Source organism: Chrysemys picta, chromosome 1, assembly GCF_011386835.1.
Source record: "Chrysemys picta bellii isolate R12L10 chromosome 1, ASM1138683v2, whole genome shotgun sequence".
Lineage (NCBI taxonomy): Eukaryota > Metazoa > Chordata > Testudines > Emydidae > Chrysemys > Chrysemys picta.
Window position 1 is genome coordinate 5,699,543 of NC_088791.1, and position 15,650 is coordinate 5,715,192.

A 15,650-nucleotide genomic window follows, 5' to 3' on the forward strand; every position below is an offset into this window, starting at 1 on the left:
TATCACAGGAAGTTTAAGTATCTCATACTTCTTCTTCACAGCTATGTCAGTGTTTATGGGCCTGTTATCTATATACTTTCTAGACCGCTGATACTGATTACACCTGTAGAGAGTGGAGTTGATGTGATGTTTATAAATGAAATGGCTGAGAACGTTTAGGATTGTACCATGCTGTCTGCACAAGTCTGTCTGCATGAAAGAATAGGAATGTTATAATGGAGTTCAGTTGTCACCCCCTCCCACAGACAGTAAACAGTGTCTTGCTGGAGGTATTATTACACTCAGATATTATAGTAGCTTTTAATATATGAAATTTAAATGTCATTACTTCAAAGTGGCTAGCTTAAACTATACTTTGTTACCTTTTTGTTAAACGAGTGTCCCTTTATTAAAGTAAAACACTGATTTGGGGCAATCCTGGGAATAGAAAAGCCCCGTACTTTGTTCTAAACCATCAGACTTTTGTTCTGTTTTTAAAACACAAGAAGTTTTGCAATAAATAACTTAGTTTTAAAAACACTACCTTAAATTCTAGTACAACCAGTTGCAAGTGAAGTAGTAACAAAAGACATGACTGCATGGATTCCAAGGGAGGTTTTGAAAACAAAGCTCTCTTAAGATGAATGTGCTGTATCTTGGCTTTGTTTAAAAACTAGCTAGGTGCCACTGCTTGGGAGAATGGCAGGAAGGTGGGGAAATTTTCATTTGATTTATAATTCTGGTGAATAATATTAACAACAAATGGTTCATCAGCTATGTACGTGCTATTAAGAATGGGTACTGCTCAGAAGGCTAGAGCTTATCTTGGAAGGGTGGAAAGGGGAAAGGATTCTGATCATATTGAACCACTCCAGATTTAACTCTTGCTCTGTTTTCATAACTTCTCTTTGCATTAATAACATTGTAATTAATGTACACCTCTACCCCCAATATAACACGGTCCTTGGGAGCCAAAAAATCTTACTGCATTATAGGTGAAACTGTTATATCGGGGCGGCGGCAGGGCTCCGACAGTGATTTAAAGGGCCCGGGGCTCCCCGCAGCAGCCGGAGCCCCAGGCCCTTTAAAGCGCCGCCCGAGCCCTGCTGCCGGAGTCCCAGGATAGCAGCAGCAGGGCTCCAGCGGTGATTTAAAGAGCCCCTGGCTTCGGCCGCTGCAGAGAGCCCCAGGCCCTTTCAATCTCCACCCAAGCCCTGCTGTCGGATATAACGCGGTAAAGCAGCCCCGCCTCCCAGAGCGCTGCTTTACCGCGTTCTATCCGAATTCGTGTTAAATCGGGTCATGTTCTATCGGGGTAGAGGTGTATTTGCACTTACATAGCAATTTCCAGTTTCTGTACAGCAATTTGCATTTACATAGCAAAGTGCTGTACAGACATTAATCTTCAAATTCCATCTAGGGGAAATACATACATTTGTGAATGTATATTTGCATTCCTTCAATGGCTTTTCTTCACAGCTGTCATTGAAAAAAGTATGCCGTCTCAAAGCATGTTTTATAAACCACACATCTTTAATTTCTTGCTTTATAGAGTGGTGAACATCACACTCAGATGTTCTGATCAGTGACCTCTGTGTGATAGTTTTTCATCATTCGGTGGCTGTAGGATCTTTATTACATTGATTGGCTTGAGCATGTAAATGAGCTAGGACTGGGTATAGTGGTTTTTTGTATTTCTTCAGCAGTGGAGTCTTTTCATTTTGTTTTAAATACACACAAGTTGTTGCTTAACAGCTTTGCAAATTATAATTTTGCTAAAATGTGCAGCCAGGTTCGTTTTAGACAAATGACAGATGCTTCAGTAGTAGAAGACGTACACTTCATGAAGAATACAAAAACTGAACATCTTAGGAATGAACAAGTCAGTAGTCCAGTAACGTGACATTCTGAGGCTGAACTGTGCACCATCCATTTTGAATCAAGTGTTCGCTACATCAATCTGGTAAATCACTTTCTAAAATTGTGTGACTGGCAAGAGTATTGGATGACACCAGCTGGAAAGCAGTTTTTGGTAGCTTGCTGGGTTACAGTTTGGAATTGACTTGTTCACTCCTGCCTAAAGGTGCAGTGTGCCGCCAGTTAAAATGCGCTTATTTCCCTTAACTTTTCCTGCATTTCTCTGCATTTTCTACAGAAAGATTGTAAGTAAAATAGATGAAGACAAGGACGGGTTTGTAACTGTGGAGGAGCTCAGAGACTGGATTAAATTTGCACAAAAACGCTGGATTTACGAGGATGTAGAGCGCCAGTGGAAGGGGCACGACCTCAATGAGGACGGCCTCATTTCCTGGGAAGAGTATAAAAATGCCACCTACGGCTACATCTTAGGTAGGTCTTTATTCTTGGGATAAAAGCTTTGTGGAGCTGGCACCTTGAAACTTGCTGTTTTGTCTTGTAGAATGATTGTAGATAAAATAGACACGGATAAGGATGGGTTTGTGACGGAGGGGGAGCTGAAAGCCTGGATTAAGAAGGCCCAGAAGAAGTACGTGTATGACAATGTCGAACGCCAGTGGCAGGAGTTTGACATGAATCAAGATGGATTAATCTCCTGGGATGAGTACAGAAACGTGACATATGGCACTTACCTGGGTAAGGGGCGAGATGTCAAACCTGCAGACACGGTAGTCTCTAATCAATAAAGCAGAAGTGTTGTGTAACACAGAGCATGGAGAGCTCTTTCAACTGGGAACAGTCTTTTCCTTCATATTAGTAAGAAGTCCATGTGAAATTGGCAAGCACGCAGAAAAATCTTAAAAGCTAAAGTTTGTATGAAGATACAGCTTTGTAACTCTGCTTTATTGATTCATTTTAATTTAAAAATCTAAAATTGAAAAAATTAAAATTGAATCTGAACAGTAATCTTGACAGTTTTATTCAAGGCTTCTGGGCAAACCCTTTGTTTAATACTTAGTTTAACTCTCCATTGCTTGTAATATCCCACTTGAAGCTCTAAAGCTTTTCCCTAGCAATATTTATCCACTGGTGGTCTTCAGCATCTGCAGAAATATATATGTGGCTGTGGAAATGCAGCCATGCTGTAGCAAGGTACGGTATGTTGTCTCTGTTTGTATAAAGTGTGGTTCACTTGGCTTTTAACAGCAGCTACACGTCTGGAATTTGAAGCTCTTGAACAACATCGACTGTCTTTTCTTAAACTTAGGATGAAAAGAATAAAATGTGTGTCTTATCCTCTCCACTCCACCCCCACTTCCAGTGGGGGCCCGCCCTTTTTTTAGCCATGCCCCTATGACATAGGGCCTAGAGCTGGTTTACCAAGAAGTAGAGACTGGCAGTAGCTGTGGAGACCTTTGAAGGGGGGAGAGTTGGTGGGGGAGGAGCTATTTTGTGTAAGGGTGGGGGAGAACGAAGACTAGCAAAGGGACTTGTAACCTGATTGCATACAGGTGTGGTATGATGGAATAAATTTTGCAGAGCAGTGTGACTATTTGTGGATCTACATCATAAATTTATTACATGCTTTCAAAACGTATGCTGCATCTTGTCTGCTCTCTTCTGGCTAATCCGTGTCCCTCCAGGACCGTTTCTATCACTTCACTCTGCTGAACAGTTTTAGACAGCTCTGAGGTCTGGGGCTTCCCCTCCACCCCCTTTAAATAACCTGTTAAAACTCAAGACTGGCAATCTTCAGTCCAGCACCAATGACTGGTTAAGAACAAAGATCCCGTGACCCTGTAGAACTAGAAACAAGTCTTATACCATGAACTAGAAAGGGAAAATACCAGCACTTGTTTCTAGCCCTGGGACGTCCCAAGTTATCTGATCTTCACAATTTGACAATGTTAAGTATAGAAAACTATCTTGGGTCATCTCGAGGGTTTTTATGGCTTTCTCTGAAACCCATGCAGTTGGATCGGACACCTGTCTCTTCAGGTATATTTTTAAAATGTCCTAATGAAGAAAAAGTAATATACTCAAAATATTTCTCAAGTGGTTTTTTGTAACATATGTGGCATATGTAGCGCCCATGAGCGGGTGGTATGCCATAAAGATCTCAATCCCAGGAGTTCGGGATGGGCATATTACTCACCAGTCCCCTGGGCTAATGCTGATAAAACCTTCAGAATGCACTTGCACCACCTTTTACTCACTTTGTATTTATAAATTGTGTATAACAGATCTATTTTTCTACTGAATAGTTAATATATACTCCGGTCTTCCTTTCATAACAACAATGCTGATCTGTCCCTGACAAAGCCATGTATGTGTAATGGCTTGGCTTTCCACTTCTGTTAAAAAGTAAATACTTTTCCATAATACATTTCTGGTGAAAGATCTTCATGTCTGTTGTGAAAAGCTGTTTTCCCTTTCTCTGGCATGAACAAATTTGGAAATGCCTCTGAAATGTTTGACGCACAGCCAGGAAGCTAACCGATCCCTTTACCTAATGGAGAACATACATCTTCCATACTGCAGGAGCTGAGACACCATCCTCTGTCACTGCATCTCTTTTGGCTGTTGTATGTAGGATTTATAACATTAGATTTTTGTGATCCTAATGAAACAGCCCGTTAGTAAGCGCCAAGACCATGCTGGTCACTTCACTGCTGCATTTGAATAGAGTGTGTAACCCTCTGAGTACCTCACCAAAATGCAAAAGGAATTTCTGTGGACCCAAGCTGTGCACGATACAATAAGCAGGCATAGCTCTCTGTGGAAGATTTGCTTAGATTATGATCTGATGTCCTCGTTAAATAACAAAGCCAGTATATTCCTTGCTTATGTTTAATATCGGCTCTAAATGGCACCAACTTCATATGCAGGCTTCAGAACCTGGAACCTGGCTTTGCTGGCATGTTGCTCGTAAACAGTGATTTTTTTGTTTTAATCTCTGGATCTGCATTCTCTTCCATCTGTGGCTCTTTACGCCCCAAGGACAGCTTTCTGAATTTTCCCATATACACTCTCAAGTACTCCATGCTGTGGTGAGCCAGGGTTGTTAGATGTAAGTGCTCTTTAGTACTTCATCTGGCCGGCTCAAGAACAACGCTGGATGCTGCTGCTGGAGTGTTAACAGTGCCACTAATTGACCTGAATTTTAGTGAGTGTTTTCTACATCTATTTCTGTCGTGGCCTTGCTCTGCGAAGTTCTAACGAGCTGTGCAGTTGAAGCCATTAACTGCAAATCGCTAAGGGTGTGTCTACACTATGAAATTAGGTCAAATTTATAGAAGTCGATTTTTTTAGGAAGCAATTTTATACAGTCGATTTGTGTGTCCCCACTAAGGGCATTTAGGCGGTGGAGTGCGTCCACAGTACTGAGGCTAGCGTCGACTTTCGGAGCGTTGCACTGTGGGTAGCTGTCCCACAGTTCCCGCAGTCTCCTCCACGCATTGGAATTCTGGGTTGAGCTCCCACTGCCCGATGGGGAAAAAACATTGTTGTGGGTGGTTTTGGGTACATGTCGTCAGTTGCCCCTCCCTCTGTGAGAGCAACAGCAGACAATCATTTGGTGCCTTTTTTTCCACCCAGACGCCTTACCACGACAAGCATGTAGCCCGCTCAGCTGCTGCTGTTGTGTCCTGGGTGCTGCTGGCAGCAGACGGTGCAGTAGGGCTGCAAACCATCGTCACGCTTCTACTGCCACTCTGCTCTCCTGCAGATGCCATACCACGGCAAGCATGGAGCCCACTCAGATCACTGGGGCAGTTATGAGAACTGTAAACACCTTGTGCAATATCCTGCAGTATATGCAGCACCAGAACCTGCAAAAGCAGGCGAGGAGGCGACGGCAGCATGGTGACGAGAGTGATGAGGACATGGACACAGACTTCTCTCAAAGCACGGGCCCTGGCAATTTGGACATCATAGTGGTAATGGGGCAGGTTCATGCCGTGGAACGCCAATTCTGGGCCTGGGAAACAAGCACAGACTAGTGGGACCGCATAGTGTTGCAGGTCTGGGATGACTCCCAGTGGCTGCGAAACTTTTGCATGCGTAAGGGCACTTTCTTGGAACTTTTTGACTTGCTTTCCCCTGCCCTGAACCACAAGAATACCAAGATGAGAGCAGCCCTCACAGTTCACAAGTGAGTGGCAATAGCCCTCTGGAAGCTTGCAATGCCAGACAGCTACCAGTCAGTCCGGAATCAATTTGGAGTGGGCAAATCTACTGTGTGGGCTGCTGTGATCCAAGTAGCCAATACAATCACTGAGCTGCTGCTATCAAGGGTAGACTCTGGAAAACGTGCAGGTCATAGTGGATGGCTTTGCTGCAATAGGATTCCCTAACTGTGGTGGGGCGATAGACGGAACGCATATCCCTATCTTGGCACTGGAGCATCAAGGCAGCCAGTACATAAACCAAAAGGGGTACTTTTCAATGGTGCTGCAAGCACCGGTGTATCACAAGGGACGTTTCACCAGCATCAACGTGGGATGGCCGGGAAAGGTACATGATGCTCGCATCTTCAGGAACTGTGGTCTGTCTGAACGGCTGCAGCAAGGGACTTACTTTCCAGACCAGAAAATAACCGTTGGGGATGTTGAAATGCCTATAGTTATCCTTGGGGACCCAGCCTACCCCTTAATGCCATGGCTCATGAACCATACACAGGCACCCTGGACAGTAGTCAGGAGCTGTTCAACTATAGGCTGAGCAAGTGCAGAATGGCAGTAGAATGTGCATTTGGATGTTTAAAAGTGCGCTGGTGCAGTTTACTGACTCAGACCTCAGTGAAACCAATATTCCCATCGTTATTACTGCTTGCTGTGTGCTCCACAATATCTGTGAGAGTAAGGGGGAGACGTTTTTTGGGGGTGTGTGTGGGAGGTTGAGGCAAATTACCTGGCTGCTGATTACGCGCAGCCCGACACCAGGGCGGTTAGAAGAGCACAGCAGGGCACACTGCACATCAGAGAAGCTTTGAAAACCAGTTTCGTGACTGGCCAGGCTACGGTGTGAAAGTTCTGTTTGTTTCTCCTTGATGAAAACCTGCCTCCTTGGTTCACTCTACTTCCCTGTAAGCCAACCACCCTCCCCTCCCCCCCTTCAATCAACACTTGCAGAGGCAATAAAGTCATTTTTTGTTTCAAATTCATGCATTCTTTATTAATTAGTCACAGAAATGGGGGGATAACTGCCAAGGTAGCCTGGGAGGGAAATAAGGGAGATTTGTGTTGACCATTTAAAAAGGGTTGGCTATTTAAAAGGAGGGGCTGCGGTTTTCAGATCAACGAGCAGCATAAACCCAACTAAACCCCCCTTCACACCCAATTCTCCGGGATGATCGCTTCACCCCGCACCGCACCGCGTGGCTAACAGCGGGGATGACTTCTTTTCAGCCACAGGCAAACAGCCCAGCACGAACGGCCACCTCTGAATGTCCCCTTAATAAAATTCCCCTATTTCAACCAGGTGACCATGAATAATATCACTCTCCTGAGGATAACACAGAGAGATAAAGAACGGATGTTGCTTGACTGCATTCCAGTAGCTTTACTGGCCGCAAATACATCCCAAGTCTTCAGGGCAAATTAATCATTAAACATGCTTGTTTTTAAACCATGTATTATATTTACAAAGGTACGCTCACCAGAGGTGCCTTCTCCGCCTAGGGTGACCAGATGTCCCGATTTTATAGGGACAGTACTGATTTTTGGGTCTTTTCCTTATATAGGCTCCTATTACCCCCCACACCCTGTCCCGATTTTTCACACTTGCTGTCTGGTCACCCTATCTCCGCCTTCAAGGTTCGGGAGCCCGGGTTGGGCGGGTAATGTCTCCAGGGTGATAAACAGTTCCTGGCTGTCGGGGAGAAAGATTTCGCCGCTTGCCTGCTGTGTGCTATCTTCAACATCTTCCTCGTCCCCAAAATCCTCATCCCTGTTGCGTGAGACTCCCTTGCAGGAGTCCACGTACAGGGGTGGGGTAGTTGTAGGGAGACCCCCTAGAATTACATGCAGCTCATGATAGAAACGGCAAGTCTGGGGGTCTGACCCGGAGCGACCGTTTGCCTCTTTGGTTTTTTGGTAGGCTTGCCTGAGCTCCTTAAGTTTCACGCAGTACTGCTGCAGGTCCCTGTTAGCCTCTGTCCATCATGCCCTTGGAGATTTTTTTCAAATATTTTGACATTTCGTCTTTTGGAACGGAGTTCTGATAGCACGGATTCGTCTCCCCATACAGCGATCAGATCCAGTACCTCCTGTTCGGTCCATGCTGGAGCTCTTTTGCAATTAGGGACTCCATGGTCACCTGTGCTGATCAGCTCGCCACGCTGGCCAAACAGGAAATAAAATTCAAAAGTTCATGGGGCTTTTCCTGTCTACCTGGCCAGTGCATCTGAGTTGAGAGTGCTGTCCAGAGTGGTCACAATGGAGCACTCTAGGATATCTCCCAGAGGCCAATACCGTCAAATTGTGTCCACGCTACCCCCAAATTCGACCCGGCAATGTTGATTTCAGTGCTAATCCCCCTCATTGGGGTGGAGTACAGAAATCGATTTTAAGACTCCTTTAAGTCTACAAAAATGGCATCGTGTGGATGGGTGCAGGGTTAAATCGATCTAACGCTGCTAAATTCGACCTAAACTCGTGGTGTAGACCAGGGCTAAGTCTTGGCTTGGTTCATAGCTCTTTAACGCCAATTGTTTGGAGAGTCTTAATCTTTTGTAAACAAGCATAGGAATTTTTCTGCCAACATGTGCAGGTATTTTACTAAAGCACTTAGTTTAGCCTAGCATGACATGAGGACACAGCCAAAAAAAAGAGCAAGCTCGTTATTTGCTTCCTTTAATTTACCCTTAATTAATTCACATGGTTGTTACGTGTGTTTCTCTAAGCAGTTATCCTTGTCTTTTAAATTACACTTAAAGGGGATTTCTTCCTTCTGCTCCATGTAAAAATGAACGTGAGACTGGTGACCTCACAACTTGAATTGAAGGTGCCATTTGCAGCAGTTGTAGCAAATGGCGGGTGAACCAGCCCATTGTATAGCTTGGGTGCTAACTTACCCACAGAGATACAGTGTTTTTGCTTTAGCAGATAAATGGACAATAATAGTATAGCCCCCAAACTGTCACAACTGAACATGCATTCACCAGATCAAAAATCCTTTTACTGTTTTATTTTTAATATTTGCCTAATATCAGAATTTTAGTGTCGTTATTTAATTTAATGTTTCATGTTCACAAGATGGTAACCACATTCTGGACTAAATAAACTCTAAACTGGGCTTTTGTTAGCCCAGGATATGATTATTACTCTGTTGACAAAGGGGCACCTGTATGTTATTTCTATTTTAGTTATTAAATGTACTTGGTCCTCAAGTATTCACTGTTAGTTAAAATACCTTGCTACAAACAGGGGCCTCATAAATAGATATATAATTTTTATTTGAAATTACTGAAGTCTGCTTAAATTTAATCACCCTAATAAGCTCTCCGATACTTTGGGGGAGCATATAAGTATCTAGATTTGGACAGTCAGCAGTGTTGCTCTTGCTTTGAAAATGCCTGTTGCACCTCAGTGGGAGAGCATTATCCCATGACCTATTCTATTCCAGGAGTAGCCAAAAAAGAAGACTGCAGCCCAATGAGATTATAGCTGTCAGAATACAATGTTTATCTTAATCAAAGTGTCCTCAGCTGAGATAAGCTTGGGAGCATTTCATGTTGCCGCTTCTCTCTTCAAGATGCCCCTCTGTTAAAATGTAGAACCAGTGGAGACCTTTTCCACTCCATGCAAAACAGGTGCAGTCTCTGGAATCCTAATGAGTTTTCACTGTAACCCTTGGATGTGCAAAGTTTGGGCTCTCCTGACACGCATTGTGAATTTTCCCTAGTCAACAGCAAAAGGAAAATTTGACATGCAATACTGGTGCAATTGTTTTGTGGATGAGCTTTGGAGTCTAAAATGGGTATAACTTGTCTGTTTCTGCCCAGATGATCCAGACCCTGATGATGGGTTCAACTACAAACAGATGATGATGAGGGATGAACGAAGATTCAAAATGGCTGACAAGGATGGAGACTTGATTGCTACCAAGGAAGAATTCACTGCCTTTCTGCATCCAGAAGAATATGACTACATGAAAGATATAGTAGTACAGGTGGGTGCCATTTAGGTTGAGATGATAGAGTTTTTATACTTGCTATCTCAGGCTAGTAAGAGTCTGGACCTCCCAATTACCAGTGATCTCACAGGAGCACATAGTTGGCCTGTTGGGTGGGGGGGAGTCCTGTGTAAAGGTTTACTTACTGGTGGGCACAGCTTTTTGTAAGGTTTCACTTTTTTATCCTAAAGTTTTGAAGTTTTTATACACTATTCCAAATGTTTAAAAAAATCTTGACTGAACCCTCCTCCCCGTAAGCAGCAGTTCCAGGCAGCAACCAGTTCTGTGATGGATAGTGTTGCAAACCTGATGAATGCCCTGATGGGACATCAAGGCATAGCATTGTTGGGCTTTGCAAGAACTAAGAGAAGAAAAGATGCTTCTATTCACATGCTGAGTGGCTCCTCTTCACTTGGCATGGAGCACACAGTTGCTGAAGGGGGCGGAATTATGTTCCACTTTCAGAGCACATTTAAACTCCTTTGTCAGTCAGTCTGTCTTGTGCTGTGCACCAGAGCAGACCTTCCATACACATCTGCTTTTGGTGGCTGCTTTTGGAGATTTTTCCATTTAGCAATTGCTGTTTTCTGAAGTACAGGTGTGCCAGCTAATCCTTCTAGAAATAAAGTATGTACAGTAATTCCTCGCTGAACATTGTAGTTCTGTTCCTGAAAAATGCTACTTTAAGCCAAACTATGTTAAGCGAATCCAATTTCCCCATAAAAATTAATGTAAATTGGGTTCAGGTTCCAGGGAAATTTTTTTCGCCAGACAAAACACACACACACACACACACACACACACACACACACACACACACACACACACACACACACACACACACACACACACACACACACACACACTATAAGTTTTAAACAAACAATTGAATTCTGTACATGGCAATGATGACTGTGAAGCTTGGCTGAGGTGGTGGAGTCAGAGGATGGAAGAGGGTGAGATATTTCCAGGGGAATGCCTTACTGCTAAATTAATGAACTAGCACTTGACTGAACCCTCAAGGATTAAGGCTTAAGAATAAAATTGTCCGACACATAGAAAAACATAAACTGTTGAGCAATAGTCAACATGGTTTCTGTAAAGGGAAATCGTGTCTTACTAATCTATTAGAGTTCTTTGAAGGGGTCAACAAACATGTGGACATAGTGTACTTAGATTTCCAGAAAGCCTTTGACAAGGTCCCTCACCAAAGGCTCTTAAGTAAAGTAAGTTGTCATGGGATAAAAGGGAAGGTCCTCTCATGGATTGAGAACTGGTTAAAAGACCGGGAACAAAGGGTAGGAATTAATGGTAAATTCTCAGAATGGAGAGGGGTAACTAGTGGTGTTCCCCCAAGGGTCAGTCCTCGGACCAATCCTATTCAATTTATTTATAAATGATCTGGAGAAAGGGGTAAACAGTGTGGTGGCAAAGTTTGCAGATGATACTAAACTGCTCAAGATAGTTAAGACCAAAGCAGACTGTGATGAACTTCAAAAAGATCTCACAGAACTAAGTGATTAGGCAACAAAATGGCAAATGAAATTTAATGTGGATAAATGTAAAGTAATGCACATTGGAAAAAATAACCCCAACTATACATACGATATGATGGGGGCTAATTTAGCTACAACAAGTCAGGAAAAAGATCTTGGAGTCATCGTGGATAGTTCTCTGAAGATGTCCGCACAGTGTGCAGAGGCGGTCAAAAAAGCAAACAGGATGTTGGGGATCATTAAAAAGGGGATAGAGAATAAGACTGAGAATATATTATTGCCCTTATATAAATCGATGGTACGCCCTCATCTCGAATACTGCGTACAGATGTGGTCTCCTCATCTAAAAAAAGATATACTGGCACTAGAAAAGGTTCAGAAAAGGGCAACTAAAATGATTCAGGGTTTGGAACGGGTCCCATATGAGGAGAGATTAAAGAGGCTAGGACTCTTCAGCTTGGAAAAGAGGAGACTAAGGGGGGATATGATAGAGGTCTATAAAATCATGAGTGATGTGGAGAAAGTGGATAAGGAAAAGTTATTTACTTATTCCCATAATACAAGAACTAGGAGTCACCAAATGAAATTAATAGGCAGCAGGTTTAAAACAAATACAAGGCAGTTCTTCTTCACGCAGCGCACAGTCAACTTGTGGAACTCCTTGCCTGAGGAGGTTGTGAAGGCTAAGACTATAACAGCGTTTAAAAGAGAACTGGATAAATTCATCGTGGTTAAGTCCATTAATGGCTATTAGCCAGGATGGGTAAGGAATGGTGTCCCTAGCCTCTGTTTGTCAGAAGATGGAGATGGATGGCAGGAGAGAGATCACTTGATCATTGCCTGTTGGTCCACTCCCTCTGGGGCACCTGGCATTGGCCACTGTCGGTAGACAGGATACTGGGCTAGATGGACCTTTGGTCTGACCCGGTACGGCCGTTCTTATGATTAAAACGTTGTTAATGTAGCCTCACACTGTACAAGGCAGCACAAATGGAGGGAGAGGAGACAGCATGGCAGAGAGAGACAGAGACACACCGTGTGTGTGTGAGAGACACGCATTGCTCGTTTAAGTACGCTGACCCCACTCTAAGTACATTGCCTTTTTAAGTAGATCAGTAAGTTGAGAAAGCAGCTGCTGCCAACAAGCTCCTATCATGTTCCCCTGCAGCTCTGTGGAGAGAAGGTACAGGAGCGGGGAGGGGGGGACACCCTGACATTAGCACCCCTCTTCCCCTGCCCTCTGCACCGCAAGCAGGAGGCTCCCGGAAGCAGCTCCAAGGCAGAAGGCAGGAGCAGCACATGGCAGTGGGAGGAGGGACACCTGAATTGCTGGCAATTGATAGCTGCTGGGCGGCTGCCGCACAGGGAACTTAGGGGAGCAGGAAGCTGATGGGGGGCTGCCGGTCCACCCTGCTTCCAAGCCCCCACCAGCCAGCTCCAACGGGCTGCTCTTCCTGCAAGCAGTGGACAAAGCAGGCAGCTGCCAAACAATGTTATAAGGGAGCATTGGGCAACTTTAAACGAGCATGTTCTCTGATCAGCAACGTAACAATGTTAACCAGGATGACTTTAAGTGAAGAGTTACTATACTTAGATAGCATTCAGTTAAGTTCACTATTTGATGCTGCATAATTCATGATGGCTTTTTTTTCTGGCGCTCATGTTTGGCACCAAAAGTAGTATTTATGTGCTTGGCTGCACAGAGATGAGAAGGCATTAAACTGAACATAATCTGTCTCCGCAAAACACTTTCTCTTGCTACAGTAAGCAAATCTTACCCAAAATCAAACCATACTTCTGTTACAGTTAATAAAGCTAAACCTTGACTAGTATGGGAATATAGCTAGATTCTAGTTCCCTTAAGCGTCATACACTGTAACAAAATTTCAGATCTGAAAAGTCATAATAGGCATAGTTACCAAAAAGCGTAGCATTTCAGTTTTTACAGTAATTAACACAAACAAAAAACATTCTGCATTTCTTTCAGTAATAGGGTGCAAAAAACTTGAACACACACACACACACACACCTCAAAAAGATGTCCTCTTTTAAATTGTTAAATCTTCAAATATATTTACTTGCAGTAAAAGCAAAAACTCGAGTTCTCAAGTGGAACCAATTATCACACAGATTTTGAAGCTACCACTTTTCCTGTCAAAAGCTAGAGGGAGGTTTAAAAGAAGGTTTCTAATGGAAGCCTGGTTATAGCCTTTACAGTATGAAGTCACAACTGACACTTCCTTAATAATAGAAAGAGGTTGAGGTCTTCTGAAACTCTTTGTGAAATGGCCTCTGCAGATCCTTCCTCTTAGAGTGGTGACCCAGGCATGGTACTCACCTCCGCCAAGTAGACGTGGAGAGACAATAGATTCACAGATTCTAAGACCAGAAGGGACCATTGTGATCATCTAGGCTGACCCCCTGTATTACAAGGCCACAGAACTGCCCCAAAATAATGCCTAGATCATATCTTTTATAAAACATCCAATCTTGATTTTAAAATAGTCAGTGATGGAGAATCCACCATGGTAAATTGTTCCAATTGTTGATTACACCATTAAAAATATACACCTTATTTCCAGTCTGAATTTGTGTAGCTTCAACTTCCAGCCATGGGATCGTGTTATACTTTTGTCTGTTAGATTGAAGAGCTCTTTATTAAATATTTGTTCCCCATGTAGGTATGTATAGGCTGTGAGCAAGTCACCCCTGAGTCTAATAATACAGCGATAACTCAGTTTACTAGTAAATACGTTTGCTGTCTCATGTTTTCCCCTCTAAGTGGTAGAGAGCCATAAAAAGATCTTTTTTGTCCATGAACTTTGAGGCTAACCTAGTCCTTTTTTAAAATAGGAAACGATGGAAGATATCGACAAGAATAGGGATGGCGTCATTGACTTGGAAGAATACATCGGTAAGCAACTTGCTCAACTTCATTTTTTCCTCCTTGAGTCTGATGATAATGTGTTCACTTCTCATCAGTGCTTTGTAAAAAGATATTCCCAAAAGAAATTACATTGCAGCCTCTTGTGACTAGTTATTTGTGCCAAAGCAGCCGTGCTCTTTAATCTCTTCTTCCTTTCTTACTCTCTGGGGTCCCTCTTTGCTCCCTAACTTTGAAACTGAGTTTGATATTTTTTTCCCTTGTCAGTCTTTGCTATGTAATTCCAAATTAACTGCATAACCAAAATGACACACATAATTTGCTTGGAGGTGTGTGTGTGTGTGTGTGTGTGTGTGTGTGTAACTGGACAAAATGCAGGTATAATCACAGAACCCTAGGCAGAAGGGAACATCTGCTCTAAATCCATAGGCTGTTCTCTGATATATGATGGGGCCTGCCAATTGGCAGTAGTAAGTAACAGAGCAGCTGTCGTTTTAGCTCTTATTTTTTTAATGGAAAGCATTGGCATTGAATAAGTGTGATGATAAATGCATCTGACTCTAAAATATATGCCAATATAGACCCTCTGCACATTTCTCTAAACATATTTAAAGTAACCTTTTTAAACCTAAATGTCTGGCCTAATCTCGCTAAAGTAACGAGATCCAAGCTAGGTGGCCACTCGGACGTTAACTCATGGGTGGAAAATCTGCAGCCCCCTAGATCTGTGCTGTGGCCTGTGGTCGCTGTCCTATGTAATAGAGGGGCTGCACCCTGCAGCAAATGTTTTAGGAAGGCTGTAGTACTGCATGTGGGGATCTGCAGTTTCCACTGGCTGTGTGTCTGTACTGAAGATGAGGATGACTGCTGCAATTTCTCTACTTAACTTAGGTGTAACCACCTTGCTTTACGATTTGCTTGCACAGTCCCAAGTGGAACAAAGAGGTGAGGGGGTGTTCTTGCATCAGCAGCTGTCTTGTGTTTTTGTTCAGGGGATATGTACAGTCATGATGGCGATGCTGATGAGCCAGAGTGGGTGAAGACCGAGCGGGAGCAGTTTGTGGAGTTTAGAGACAAGAATCGAGATGGGAAGATGGACAAGGAGGAGACAAAAGACTGGATCCTCCCCTCGGACTACGACCACGCTGAGGCAGAAGCACGGCACCTTGTCTACGAGTCTGATCAGAACAAGGTGAGAG

The 15,650-nt window shown here is 43.5% G+C and overlaps 1 protein-coding gene across 3 annotated transcripts in view; it reads left to right on the plus strand.

The window, feature by feature from the left end:
* The window catches only part of CALU (calumenin), a 35,847-nt gene that overhangs the window by 16,397 nt on the left and 3,800 nt on the right, over window positions 1-15,650 (plus strand). The window contains exons 3-6 of one of the 3 annotated variants that reach the window (XM_065551843.1): window positions 2,135-2,328; window positions 9,902-10,068; window positions 14,421-14,481; window positions 15,444-15,643. In XM_065551843.1, the coding sequence (XP_065407915.1) occupies window positions 9,940-10,068; window positions 14,421-14,481; window positions 15,444-15,643 (390 nt within the window). In that variant the 5' untranslated portion in view covers window positions 2,135-2,328; window positions 9,902-9,939. Of the gene's footprint in view, window positions 1-2,134; window positions 2,593-9,901; window positions 10,069-14,420; window positions 14,482-15,443; window positions 15,644-15,650 lie in introns of all 3 variants that reach the window. The other 2 variants (XM_065551831.1, XM_065551835.1) reach the window with 2 other exon arrangements.